A 12,745-nucleotide genomic window follows, 5' to 3' on the forward strand; every position below is an offset into this window, starting at 1 on the left:
ACAAATTGTCAAATTGTTTTTTTTATTGTTCTTGTTCAGTGAGGATAGTTTCTTTGTACTTTATTTGTTGCCAGTTCGTACAGGTACTAATACTACGTGATAAAAAATTAATTATCTAGTTGCGAATATACAACGAAGAAGCGTGTGCAATTGCATACAATACTTAATAATTCAAGTGGTTTATGGACGGAAAAACTAAACAGTACAAATGTACAACTTTATGTCTATACATTGTGCAAGTTATAAATGGATTGTTGAATTATTTTTTAGTTCTTGTATTTTTATTTGCCTATAATGGATCAGTCACCTAAAATAAGTCGACCTATTCAATTTTCTGACAATCGACCCAGACTTCCAAGTGCAAGTGTGCAACCAATCAACAAGGAATCAAAACTTCCACCAAGATCAAGACTTCCAACATTGCGAAATGTTTCAGTAAAATATAAAATTCCTGTTTTAAACCGAATGCATGATTTTTCTTGTAAACATTATAATTGTATAGTTGTCTGACTCGATGACTATTATACAATAAGGATGTATTTTACTTTTGTGCTGGTGAATTTTTCACGTTTCTCCACCTTGACCCTGTGTATAAGACAAGAAACAATTCTTTTTTAACTTAAACTGTAAGTTGGGCATTTAATCAACTACCCAGAATCGTAAAACAATAAGATGCAAAATTGAATTGTTTTATCTTGACCTCTTTATCTCTTGGTTTGCAACCACTGAAATTGATCTGGATGCTGCACACCCAAGAACTTGTTGATATCCGCTATATTCTGCTGACTTGGCAGGAAGCTTAACAAAAGACATGTATTTCAATCATCAAGGCTAAAAATGCAACAAACACCAAGCAAATTTTGTTTTCAATTTTTGCCTGACTTAAACCATGGTTCATTGTCGAAGTTGTCCATTTTAGATTTGTTCTTCATTCTTTTTCTGCAGTAGTGCTTTTGTTTTGTAGGTTGTTGATTCGAGTATACTTGAGCCACATGGATCATCACTGGTATGATTATCTTTTGTGGTTAACATAAGTTCTGAATTAAACTTTTATTGTTTAATTACAGGCTAACAGTACAAGTTTATTGGCATCCTCTTCAATGGTAATTCTTCATGAAAAATATTGAAAGTTTTTTTAACTACTTTTAGCGATAACATGGTTTCTAATTTGTTTAACATTTCAAGTGTTTTGTTTAACCTACTGGTAACCCATGTTCAAGGTATGTTTTTTGACAGGCATTAGAATATTCCCAGCATTCTTCATCAGCAGCTGCAAGGGTAAGCCTATCTCAACCCAACTTTGTTACTTTATTGACCACCTGTTTACATTTATATTTTCAGAATGAAAATGTTGAAAACAGGATCAAAAAGGTAATGTATATGCCAAACCAGATATTATATTATACGGACAATATTTTTGGGTAAACCGTTTGCAGGTAGTTTTTTATTTTTGCAGCGAAAATCTGAGGGCCTTGAACTACCTGAACAAACCAGTTCAAAAAGAATAAGACCGGACAACCCTCAAATAAAATCTTTGAAAACTAGGAGGGCAAGGAAAAGTGTATGCAATGCATTAAAAATAACAAGAAACAAGGTTGCAAAGTCAAGTGGATACGGCAAACCTGCTTCCACTACAACAGGTAAAGACTTACACAACATAGTTGAAAATGGTCTAAGCCAGTGGTTCCCAACCTTTAAAGAGAAATTTCCCACTCTTTAACATTATCTTTCCTTCTCAGTAGACTACATAGTAGATGCTAAACCAGGGGTCGGCAACCTTTTACACGACGCGTGCCAATTTACTTGTTATTTCTATGTGTTAACGACCTCGCAAGCCAATGTTTTGCTAAATAATAGTAGTGTGTGCCAGCAGTTATTAATAGTAAAGAGAAAGCGGAGTGTTTTGTGCATGTAAGGCTAAATTTTAAGACAATGGCATAGTAAAAACAAGAAACAAGCAGTGTAACAGGTTAAATTGTTACTTCAATGGTGCGGCCGCGATCTAAAAAAGGTGCGGCTGCGATCTAATTTTGGCAATTGTATTTGGCCCCTCAGTAACAAAGGTTGTCCATCCCTGTTTTAAAGTGCTGTTTTTTTTCTCCAAGCAGTCCCTGCAACCAGAAAACCTTTACACCAAGTACCATCCAAAATAAATACAGGACGAAGTGGACCCACAAAACCAACGGCTGCTGCAGGTTACTTGAATTAATATTAAATAATATTCCATTAAGATGCACTAATTTATGGAACAAAAGATACCTTTGAAAAAACCTTGTATTTTCACTTGGATATATTCCTTCATTAGCACCATCTAGGCGAAACTTGAGCAGCACAGTGACCAAATCAAGACCTGCTGCAAGAAAAGCACCACAAATGTCTACAAGCACATGCTCATCTGCCAACACTTCCCGCTATTCTGATGAAGGAGGTTTACCATATAATTCTAACTGACACTATAATAACCTAGAAGTGAAATACAGACACTGTGATGCACAAAGCAATTTTTTCCGACCTTATAAGTTCATCTCAATAACAGAATTAAAATTTAAGTGTGGACTTAAGACATAATAGTCACTATTGTGTGTGGTATTTGTGCATAAACTTGCTTGTGTTTTTATAGTTTCCAAGCCCAAGAAGAAAACCAAACGAGCACCCTGGGACTTGAAGGGACAAGTTCAAGACCTCAAGGAGGAACTGACCATGGCAAAGAAAAAGGAAAACTTAATGGAAGATATTTTAAGTAGACTACAGGTGAACTTGACCTAAATGCAACTGATTATGGTATTTATAAAAAAAAAAAAATTCTTAAATTGTATTTTCACATAAAAAAATATCTTTTAAGACCACAAATACAATTAAATACCATGGGTCTTCTGTTGAACAACCACCTAAATAAGTCAAGTACCAGTTTTTAATACCACGTGAAAGGGCACTTAAGTTCATTAAAAAATGTAACGAATTGTTTTTACTCAGGCTCTTGAAAGTGAAAAAGAAAACATCACAGTAGAGAAAAATACTTTGTCAAGTGATTTATCTCGTAGGCAGCAGGATTTGAGTTCATTGCAACAAAAATTGTTCAACTTTGAAACAGAAAACAGAAACCTAAAAATGTAAGTGATAATTTTTTTCATCGAAAATAGGACTTTAATCTACAATTTTAACATGTAAAGTCCAGTTAGCTGTTTTAATTTCTTCAAATTAAATTGTAGATTAAATGCACTTCTAATGTAAAGTCTAATCTAGTATGCTTTCATATACATTTATAAACATATTATTCTATCTTTCAATGCTCATTTGGTATTTTGTATTGTTACTAAAGAAATGAGGAGGATTTGATGCGACAAAACAGATCTCTGCAAAAAAGTGTAGATGAGCTTGATTTGGAAGTCAGACAACTGAGAAGGGAAAAGATATCAGCAGATGAAAAAATCAACTCACAAAGCAAAGAAATTGATGAGCTAAAGGTAATGTAAAAATGTTGTTGTGTTTATTTAAAAACATAAACCCCCATAATGTAGCACAAGCTGATATTTTGTGTTTGTTTAAGTGCATTACCCAATATTTAGCGTTAAACGATTATTGTTAAAAGCCTTGGTATTGCTTAATGCAATGGCGGCTCCACCTAAATAGTTGTGTCATGTTTGGTTTGACAATTGACACTGAAAGTGCGGGTAAAATCTTGAATCCTCTGGTATAGTAGCAATACTGCCGTTTTTAACACTTTTTTATGCTTGTGTCAAAGCACAACAAAAGCATTTGTTTTTGAAGACCCTTTAAACATGAAAGATGATTTATAATGTATTTACAGCTTAAATTTCTCTGATTTTTCTGCTACAAATAAAATGTGTCCAAGCTGGCCAATAATATTATTGATTTCTAATATTAACAAGAGACCATTTTTTGCTTTCAAAGTACAGTGAATCCCTATTTACTTTCAGGAGAAAATTTTATCACTTGAAATGACTGCCGAGCAAAAACTTCAAGTTATCGAAAAACAGGAAAATGAAATACGAGAACAAGAAGCAGACAGAAGGAATCTGCTTAACATTGTTCAAGAACTTAAGGTATATGTAACTTGTCGGTTAAACCTGGGCTTTGTGCAGTTAAAATTGCAAGGCTTTGAAAACCAGTTGGCTACTTACTTGCTCCAATAAGCATCCAAATTTTCTGGTTGGAAATTCTTGTCTTTCATGTCAATTTGTGTTGCCAATCTTTTGTGTTAAATAAACTCTCGACTGGTTCCACCAATGCCCACCCCCAGTCGGGTTTACCCACAATGCGCCAACCTCACTTTCTTGTGAGCCCCAGACACTCAACACCTTGTAATGACGGTGTAGCTGCAGCGCGTTTTGGCTCTCATCCACCAATTGTGCCCGACACTTTTATGCGCTCCATAACGTTTTAACGTTGCGCAGCTATTTCCGGCTTGGTGATTGTTTTAGTGCAATTGTGTCGCTATGTTGTCTTTCACCAAGCGAAATAAACTCAACTCAAAAACTGTAAATCCTGTAGTGGTTCTCATTCTCTGGTTTGCCACTAAAAAGAGGGTCCCCATTGGATTAGGTTTGGTCATTATTCGGAAACTTGTTACACATTACAGAAAGAAGTTGCTACTCTGCCAATGTCCTTGTGACATTACACTTCATGTTAAATAATAAACTGGGTCGCTACACCCTTGCTATTTGTTTATGCTTATTGTTTGGGTCGTTGTTACAAAAGGTTAAGGAGCAGTGAGCAATAACTTATTACTGAATTGTTTGTGCGTTTTTATATTGAGTGAAAATATTCCTTTTGTTTCTGATCCTTTGTTTGTGTACAAACGTACAAACACTTTTCTTCTTCAGGGAAACATACGCGTATTCTGTCGCGTGCGTCCAATGCTGTCCAAGGAAGTACGAGAGTTTGGTGAAATGCAACATATCGACTTCTCAGGCAAAGCTGGGAAATCTGTCAACATTACAAACGTAAGCACCCATAAAACACGCTAAGTGCTAACTTTCGTGAAATAAGCAAATGCATGATTGCCGTAGTTTTAGACTTTCAGTTTTGACCCTTTTCCATTTTTACGGTTTCAAGAGCTAAAAAATTCAAGATAGGTAAAGTTATTGGTAGGTTTTTGCCAGAACAATTCAGTTTTCTAACTCGTTTTAGCCGGTTTCTGCCTCCTATCGTAACACCCAGACCGGATTCAGAAAAATAATTTCGATCCGATCTTAAAAAAATTGTGTCTAATGTCACCTTTAACTACAGGAGGCAAACAAGACGCTGCCGTTTTCATTCGACCAAGTTTTCAACCCACAAGCGACACAAGAGCAAGTTTTTGCCGAAGTGTCACAGCTTGTGCAGAGTGCACTGGACGGATACAACGTCTGTATTTTCGCCTATGGACAAACTGGTGCAGGTAAAAACAACTAGAAAAGTGTATTATGTACTTGTTCTTAAAGAAGTTAATAATAACCACTGCAATAAAAAGTCTTACTTTCCATACGCTGGTTATAAATCGTTTCTTTTTGTCCTGCTTGAAACCGTGTTTTGTCCATTTTGTTTTTCTGTTTTACTAATTTTTTAGTTTTTTTTCTTGTTCTCTTGTCAACTATCTTACTAAAGTTTCAACCTTTCTCAAGAACGCAATTTTTAAGTTATGATAATAAGACATACCAATATCATTTCAGTTAAGTAATAAGTAGGGCAATTATTTTTTGACCTAAAAAACGAAAAATTTTGACCTACAAATTGAAAATTTTGACAAATTTTGACCTTAAAAAACTTTTTTTTGACAAAATTTTGACCTATGAAGAATTCAAGTAGTTAAATTACGCATTATCGTTCAAGAAGTTAAAATATGGCTAGGCTAATCCAACTAGAGCGAAAGAATGTGCAAAAGTCTAACAGAAGGGCAAAAATCTGAACATAGACTTAACCTATTCTGAAAAGAGAATGAGCTAATTAAAAATCACTGCCAAAAAGCTGCAGCTAAGACACAACGAAAATTATTCAATACATTTGTATAAACGAAAGATACATGAAGTATCTAAAGCAAAACCGAAGCAAGAGCTGCACTTAACCTGCAGCTGCCGTAAAATGACTTGGGACCTACCAAAATTTGGCACGTTTTGAGGTGTGTTGAGAATCACGCCATATCAACCTAATTGTTTCACTCACTTGATGGTTTATGATTCGCAATTATTGGGGCAATGGGCCAATTACAACAGTATAAAGTAGGCTACAAGGTGTAAAACGAATAGTTTGCTGGCAGTGCAACCTCTACAACACCACGACAATGCAGTTTGTAAAAAAATTTGACTTTGTAAACAATTTTGACATTTTTTGACCTATTCTAAAAATTTTGACAAAATTTTTTGAGTCAAAAAATATTTGCCCTAGTAATAAAACATACATATACGTGACCACATGTGAAACATTACGATTTAATTTTAGTGCACAAAAAGCTTGTTCAAACCCGCAATAGGAATTTAGTCTCCTATTATTTAGTCTGTTTTTTTTCTTTGCAAACAAGCAGTCGAATATATTAGTCAGTTGACAAATAATAAAATGTATTTTCTGATTTTCGTACGTTTTATAAACTTTGCAAGAAGTGTTTTTATTTAATAGTAAGACAAACATATAGGATTATTTGAGAAACATTAGGATTTAACTTTTGTGCACAAAAACTCGCTAAGATGGTTAAAAAAATATTAGGTTTCGGTTTCCTAATACATTTGGAGATTAAAGTAACATTTGTTCACAGGTAAAACATACACCATGGAGGGACCGGAGAAACCTGATCCCGAACATGACGGAATCATTCCAAGATCGATGAATTTGATTTTCCAGAAATGCGAAGAGCTGAAGAAGTTTGGTTGGAATGTAAGTTTTTTTTTCTGTTTGAAATGTGTTTGTTAGTCGTGCAAAACTGACGTAACGGACAAGTAACTTCCCCAAAAAACGATCAAAACAACAGTTTTAACTTTCAATCACAAACCATCAACAACAGGGCTTGAACTGACGGTCACTGTCTGCATTTTCAACATTAAAACAGTTAAACCCGTAAAAGGGCATTGGTTAAAACCAGGGAGTCGAATCGCTTGTTATATGGGTCCTGGTTTGATTCGAGTTACCTTCATATTGATTTTAGGGGTACGAATTGGGTTCAGGTTTTTAAAAAATGTTTTATTCCGGGTCGGGCAAATTATCCAAACCGGTTTGCGTTTTTTAAACCGGTTTTAGTCCCCTATAGATTAACATCCGTTGTAAAGTATGCTAAGAAGTACCGTTAACCAGTATTGGGTTGTTAAAACTAGCTTGACATAATGTGAAAAGTTTTCTGCACTAGGTGCTCGGGCACCGCACATTTTTAGGAAAACGTACAAGCAAACCGAGGTTACTGCGTTGCTAGTTCCAACAAAAAACTGGTTGTACTTTGCCAATCGCCCAATTTATTTCCAGTACAAACTGGCCGTGCAACATGTCGAGATCTACCGAGAAACGTTACAAGACTTGCTGGATACAAAGAGCCAGAAGTTGGAGATCAAAACGGTGACAAAAGCAAATAAACAGAACAGAGTGTGGGTGAAAAACCTTACGGAACATCCAGTTACCGCGTTCGGACAGGTTAGTGACTTTCTGAAAATGTTGCATTAATACGCTATGACATGTATTTGTGTTGCGAAAGAGCTTCTACATACAGTCTGGCCAACAGTTTCAACACAATTCTGTTAGATTTACAGGGTGCGGAAGCCGTGGATAGGTATAAATTATATAGTATACCAGCGATTTTTTTTATCTGGGGTCCGCTAAGCGATTTTGGAGTGGCCGCCAATTAAGAGCTTGAAGTTTTATTGCAATCTTATTTGATATCAGATCGTATATTACTGTATTAGTAGTGAAAGCAAACGTCCTTTTTTTGGTTGCTGAAATGCTTTTGCAAGAAGGAAATTAAAAAGCTTTGTCGATGACAAATGATTTAGTTTCACTGAGGTATATATTAAACTTGAACAATGTATGTTTTGTTTGACTGCGAGTTCACGAGAAAATTACAAGGGGTTTGTGCGCAAACCTAATAGACCGGATTGTTTTCGGCCATTTTATTCACATCAACATCTTCGGCAAAGACTTACATTTTACTTCAGGTTCGTAAATTGTTGGATCGTGCCAACCAGAAACGAGCTACAGCTTCAACAAACGCCAACGAGCGCTCTTCACGCTCCCATTCAGTCTTCATACTCAAGATCGAAGCTTCTAATGATCTTAATGGAGAAGAGATTGAATGTAAGTGACTCTAGGGGCTGTTTAAACGTAGTTATGAGGTCGACCTTTTATCGGTGTCCATAGTTTTGTCAAATAAAATGGTTAGTTCGTTTGTTGTGAAAAAAATGCCATGAATTTTCAACTCAATTCACGGAAAAACTTCTGTCGTTGGTTCGAATCCCACCGCAGGTAGATTTTTCCAGCCTTGTACCTTGCTTTATAGGAATTCCTCCGAGACCGACTTGTTTCAGGATAACGCCTTCAATGGGCGTGGTGTACTATGAGTTATAAATGAGTATGCCTTGATACAGTACGTGTGTATGTTCACCTTAGCTAAATTTCAACAACAAATTTGGAGCAATGTTGTTTTTAAAAGCCCACTTGTTTCCGCAGCTTCGTTGAACCTGATCGACTTAGCCGGGTCGGAACGTCTAGCTGAGACCGGATCCTCCGGCACACGACTCAAGGAAGCGCAAAAAATCAACGGATCGCTTTCTGAATTGAGCAACGTTATATCTGCCCTAGCCAACAAGGTACAACACTTTAAAATTGTAGATTGGGTTTGATGAGCGAATGTCAGGAGTTTTTTCTAGGAAATTCAGAAACACAAATAAATCTCTTTTACTGAATGTTTAATAATTTTGTCAAAGAAACTAATTTAAAGTTTATTTTTCGAACACAGGATAGCCATGTTCCATTCCGCAATTCCAAGCTTACCTTTCTTCTGATGGACAGTCTCGGAGGTAACAGCAAGACCCTTATGTTGGTGAATGTCAACCCGATCAAACGGGCAACGGGAGAAACTATCAACACACTCCGCTTTGCCACAACAGTCAACAAGTGTAACATCGGCACCGCACAGAAAATCGTCAAGTTTTAAAGTTCATCTTTGCCTCGACTTTGCAAACATGTTTTATTACTTGTAGTAATGGCTGTTTTAATAGATCAAAGTCGCATCGTTTTGCCCTTAGTCGATAGATACCGGCCGAGTTTATGCTTTTTATTATTCCGTTTATTATTACCACAAATTGCAAAGTAATTAAGGTAAGTATATCTTGACATTGGATGGGAGAGGCGACCGGTTTCGTTTTTCATTTTTGTTTTTGCCGTGACTGCCAGATGTAAAAGGCTTGCGTAGTTTTTGTAAAAATGTGCATGCGTCTTTCATCTTCATACTGCTACAAATTGTACATTTATCTGCTTGCTGCTGTCGTGTTACGTGTTAAGGCTCAGGGTGAAAAACTGTTGCTTAACAAATATTAGTAAATGATTTTATGCCCAGAATTTTTAAATCTGGTCCTCTAATTCTAAATTTTAAAGGCGAGTATTTTTCGTTTGCTTCAAAGTAAAAGAGTAACATCAGTGCATTTAAATGTCCCCAAATAAAACTTATTTCCTACAATTCTGTGGATAAGCTTTTCTTCAAGAAAAATACGAAATGTTCGCTCCCGACGAAAGGCAAAAATTTGCGATTTTAGCTCCACTTAGTGGTTCATTTTATAGCAGTTGTGGTTGGCGCAAAATTCTGCCAAACTCGCATTAAATACAATTTGTTGGAGGCTAAGAGAGATACGTTTCTGCTCGTGTTGTTGTCAAAGTATTCAAAATGTCTCACGAAAGAAGGTCAAGAGGGTTCAAGTTTAGTGAAGGAGACTGGACTTGTCCAGGGTAAGATCAAGTTTATTGTGTATAAAATTTGACAATTTTCTTTAAATAATTTATACGCATTTGATTGTTAAGCTGATATGTAAGTCAGTATTCTAAACAGTTGATGTTTGTTAGTCTGCATTATAATTTAAAAACTATGTTACGGTCATTTTTTGGCATTTATCCTGTTTTTTCAATTGTAACCTTGACTTACAGTTGTGAAAATGTGAACTTTGCAAGAAGAATGCAATGCAACAGGTGTGGGGAGGAAAAGAAAGTGGGAGTGAAAAAAATCAAAAGTGGGGGAATTCAAATTGGAAAACAAGCTGCTGAGAAGAGCAAAGGCTTATTTAGTGCTGATGATTGGATGTGTAAAACGTTTGTAAAGCTTCTGTAACTAATATGTAAAAACATTTAAAACTCTTAACATAAGCAATAACAAAATAGCAGTCTTAACGTTTAGTGAATCATTGCTAGTTCTACCTGCAGGTATATAATTACTTTTAGGGTTTGGTGTACTTTCTTGACCAAACGCAATACCTTCTTAGCCCTTTGACGTAACTGGTTTTTGGTGCCAATTTTGTGTTAACCTCATAGATGTGGAAATGTGAACTGGGCTCGAAGGTCAGATTGCAATATGTGCAACACACCAAGAGTGGGTTTGCAAGATGAGAGAACTGGTCTTGGTGGTGGTTTTAACGAGAGAGGAACTGTTGAGTACAAAGAAAAGCAGGTAAAATAAACTATACATACATTTGCCAGGTTGGACAAAGGTTCTGCCACTTGTGTTTGGGCACAAATATTGCTTGGTGCTGTGATAACCAAGTTTTTGTTCTGCATGTTTTCTTTTTATTGTGTATATTTTGTACTATGTATATGATAAATTAAGGCAATAAATCATAGTATGCCAGGCCCATTGAAGGCATGATCGCTGGTCTGCTTGGATGCTGCAGTTCTGATCCCAGTATGAATGTATTGATCTTAACTGATGTAAAGAAATATGTATGTGTTTACCTAGGAAGGTTTTAAATTATCTATGAATGTTATTCTGCTACTGTATAATATATCTTTGTCTTCCAGACTTACAACTTGCATTTACATTCTTAGGAATCTGATGATGAATTTGACGAGTTTGGTCGACGAAAAAAGAAAAAGAAGAATGGTTCGGTGTCATCAGTACCAGCCAGGGTTGAAAACGACACAGCAGAAGATGATGAAGAGGACGGCTCTGAAGAAGAAGATGATGATGATGACGAAGATGGAGATTTGTCCAAATATGACCTGGATGGTGATGATGATGATGAGGTAATGTATCACCTAGAAAGCAAATTTGGAAATAAAGGTGGTACTGGGATTTTTTTCATAAAAAGTAACAGAAATGCATGTGATGATAAAAATTAACCAGAGGTCTAGCAGGTTTTAAGTTTAGTGTTAAATCTGTTGGTCAAACATACTTGTTATCAAGCATTTGTTTGAGTGTGTGTTATCTGAAAACTTGCATTAAGCTTTATAAATATAAATTTAAAACTTTATAAAATTTATAAATTTACTTTCTACAAACGTATTTGTGGGAACTGCTTGCACTACCACAAAAGTATGTAGTTGTTAAATCGGAAGAGCACTATTGGTACATTTTCGCGGCATTTGTCATGGTTTCAAAAACAGTTTCCATATTTTTTAACAGCGTTTTGCCATTTGTATTCTTAGGAAAGTGGAGATGCTTCAAAATATGACCTAGCTGCTTCAGATTCTGATGATGAAAAGTAAGAAAATGCTATTACTGTATGACACTTATAAATTATTGAAAACTGAATATCATTAATACAGGTCTCGAAGTTCAGACTCTTCTCATTCAAGGTAAATAATTGTATAAAGTTGTGTGTTTGAGCAATGAGTAAACTTGCTTAAATGTTTTTTTTTTGTATTTTCAGTCCATCAAGAAAACGAAAGTATTCCAGCTCCTCTGATAATGACAGCCGGAATCAATCTTATGACAAAAAACAAAGGTAAAACTGATCATTTTTGTTTTAAATGCTCACCGGTCTTTAAAATCTTTTAACATATTTGGCTATAGAACATGTATTCTTAACATTTAGTGGTTAATATAATAAGAAACTGATAGCCCCATAAAATAATATTAGTGCGGCATAAAAATGATTCATTTTATCAATTGGTGTATCTTTCCAATTTGTGACATAAAAATGGTAGGCTTGCACAAGATTTTGTGCATGAACAATGACAGTGTTTAAGTAAATTTTTAATAGCGCTAAATAAACCAATCAAAACTAATTGTCATTAAGATCAAGAAGCAAAAGCCGTTCTCCAAGACATTGATGAAACACAAGCAAGCAAGAGCTCTGTAAAGGTTTGGGTTGCAAGGGGAAAATTCCTCTGCATGATTTTCGACATGTTGTACCACTTGTGTTGTGCACAAAACGAAGTTAAAATAAGCTTTGCTGGTAAAAAATTCTTACCAGTTAAATACTGCATACCACTGTGTTATGATTTTCATAACTGCTTTTGGTTTTTAGGGTACACAAAAATACTTGAACATAATCTTTGAAAGTTTGAATGTTCAGTCACATGCCTAAAAGTTTTTGATTAGGGTGTTTTATAGCGTTTGGGGCCGGTTAAAATAAGGTACTTGATTGCCCCAGCGTTTGTCAGATATAACTTGTATTTTATTCATAAATTTGCCTGTTTCTGATATTAAACCATTTCTGTTTGTTTCTAGATCTACCAGTCCTATGCTACCGCAGACAAAATCTTGGTTGATGTGGTGTCACTTGCCGTTTATGTCTGTTTATTTTTATGTTCACGTATGTTAGCAACCAGTATGGTGCTATGATGC

At 35.6% G+C, this 12,745-nt stretch overlaps 2 protein-coding genes across 4 annotated transcripts; both read left to right on the plus strand.

Annotated features, from left to right (window-relative positions):
* The first annotated feature begins 241 nt into the window (after positions 1-241).
* On the plus strand, positions 242-9,649 carry LOC145236638 (uncharacterized). Of its 2 annotated transcripts, none has more exons than XM_080099676.1 (19): positions 242-435; positions 965-1,006; positions 1,068-1,103; positions 1,237-1,278; positions 1,342-1,371; positions 1,457-1,640; positions 2,106-2,195; positions 2,306-2,428; positions 2,621-2,751; positions 2,974-3,110; positions 3,320-3,464; positions 3,939-4,064; positions 4,845-4,964; positions 5,251-5,401; positions 6,749-6,867; positions 7,447-7,611; positions 8,130-8,268; positions 8,641-8,780; positions 8,930-9,649. In XM_080099676.1, exons 1-19 carry the CDS (start codon positions 295-297, stop codon positions 9,125-9,127), a joined length of 2,259 nt encoding a protein of 752 aa, XP_079955802.1. In that variant the 5' UTR covers positions 242-294; the 3' UTR covers positions 9,128-9,649. The 2 variants fall into 2 exon arrangements, with proteins under 2 accessions (XP_079955802.1, XP_079955809.1); XM_080099683.1 differs by having other exon boundaries at positions 2,109-2,195.
* An 80-nt stretch (positions 9,650-9,729) lies between these two features.
* LOC145237346 (zinc finger Ran-binding domain-containing protein 2-like) lies at positions 9,730-12,695 on the plus strand. Of its 2 annotated transcripts, none has more exons than XM_080100280.1 (9): positions 9,730-9,915; positions 10,111-10,272; positions 10,492-10,627; positions 11,002-11,199; positions 11,602-11,657; positions 11,722-11,751; positions 11,826-11,900; positions 12,195-12,253; positions 12,629-12,695. In XM_080100280.1, exons 1-8 carry the CDS (start codon positions 9,854-9,856, stop codon positions 12,226-12,228), a joined length of 753 nt encoding a protein of 250 aa, XP_079956406.1. In that variant the 5' UTR covers positions 9,730-9,853; the 3' UTR covers positions 12,229-12,253; positions 12,629-12,695. The 2 variants fall into 2 exon arrangements, with proteins under 2 accessions (XP_079956406.1, XP_079956328.1); XM_080100202.1 differs by having other exon boundaries at positions 12,195-12,259; positions 12,629-12,694.
* The last annotated feature ends 50 nt before the right edge of the window (positions 12,696-12,745 follow it).

Source organism: Phallusia mammillata, chromosome 1 (assembly GCF_965637545.1).
Source record: "Phallusia mammillata chromosome 1, kaPhaMamm4.hap1.1, whole genome shotgun sequence".
Lineage (NCBI taxonomy): Eukaryota > Metazoa > Chordata > Ascidiacea > Phlebobranchia > Ascidiidae > Phallusia > Phallusia mammillata.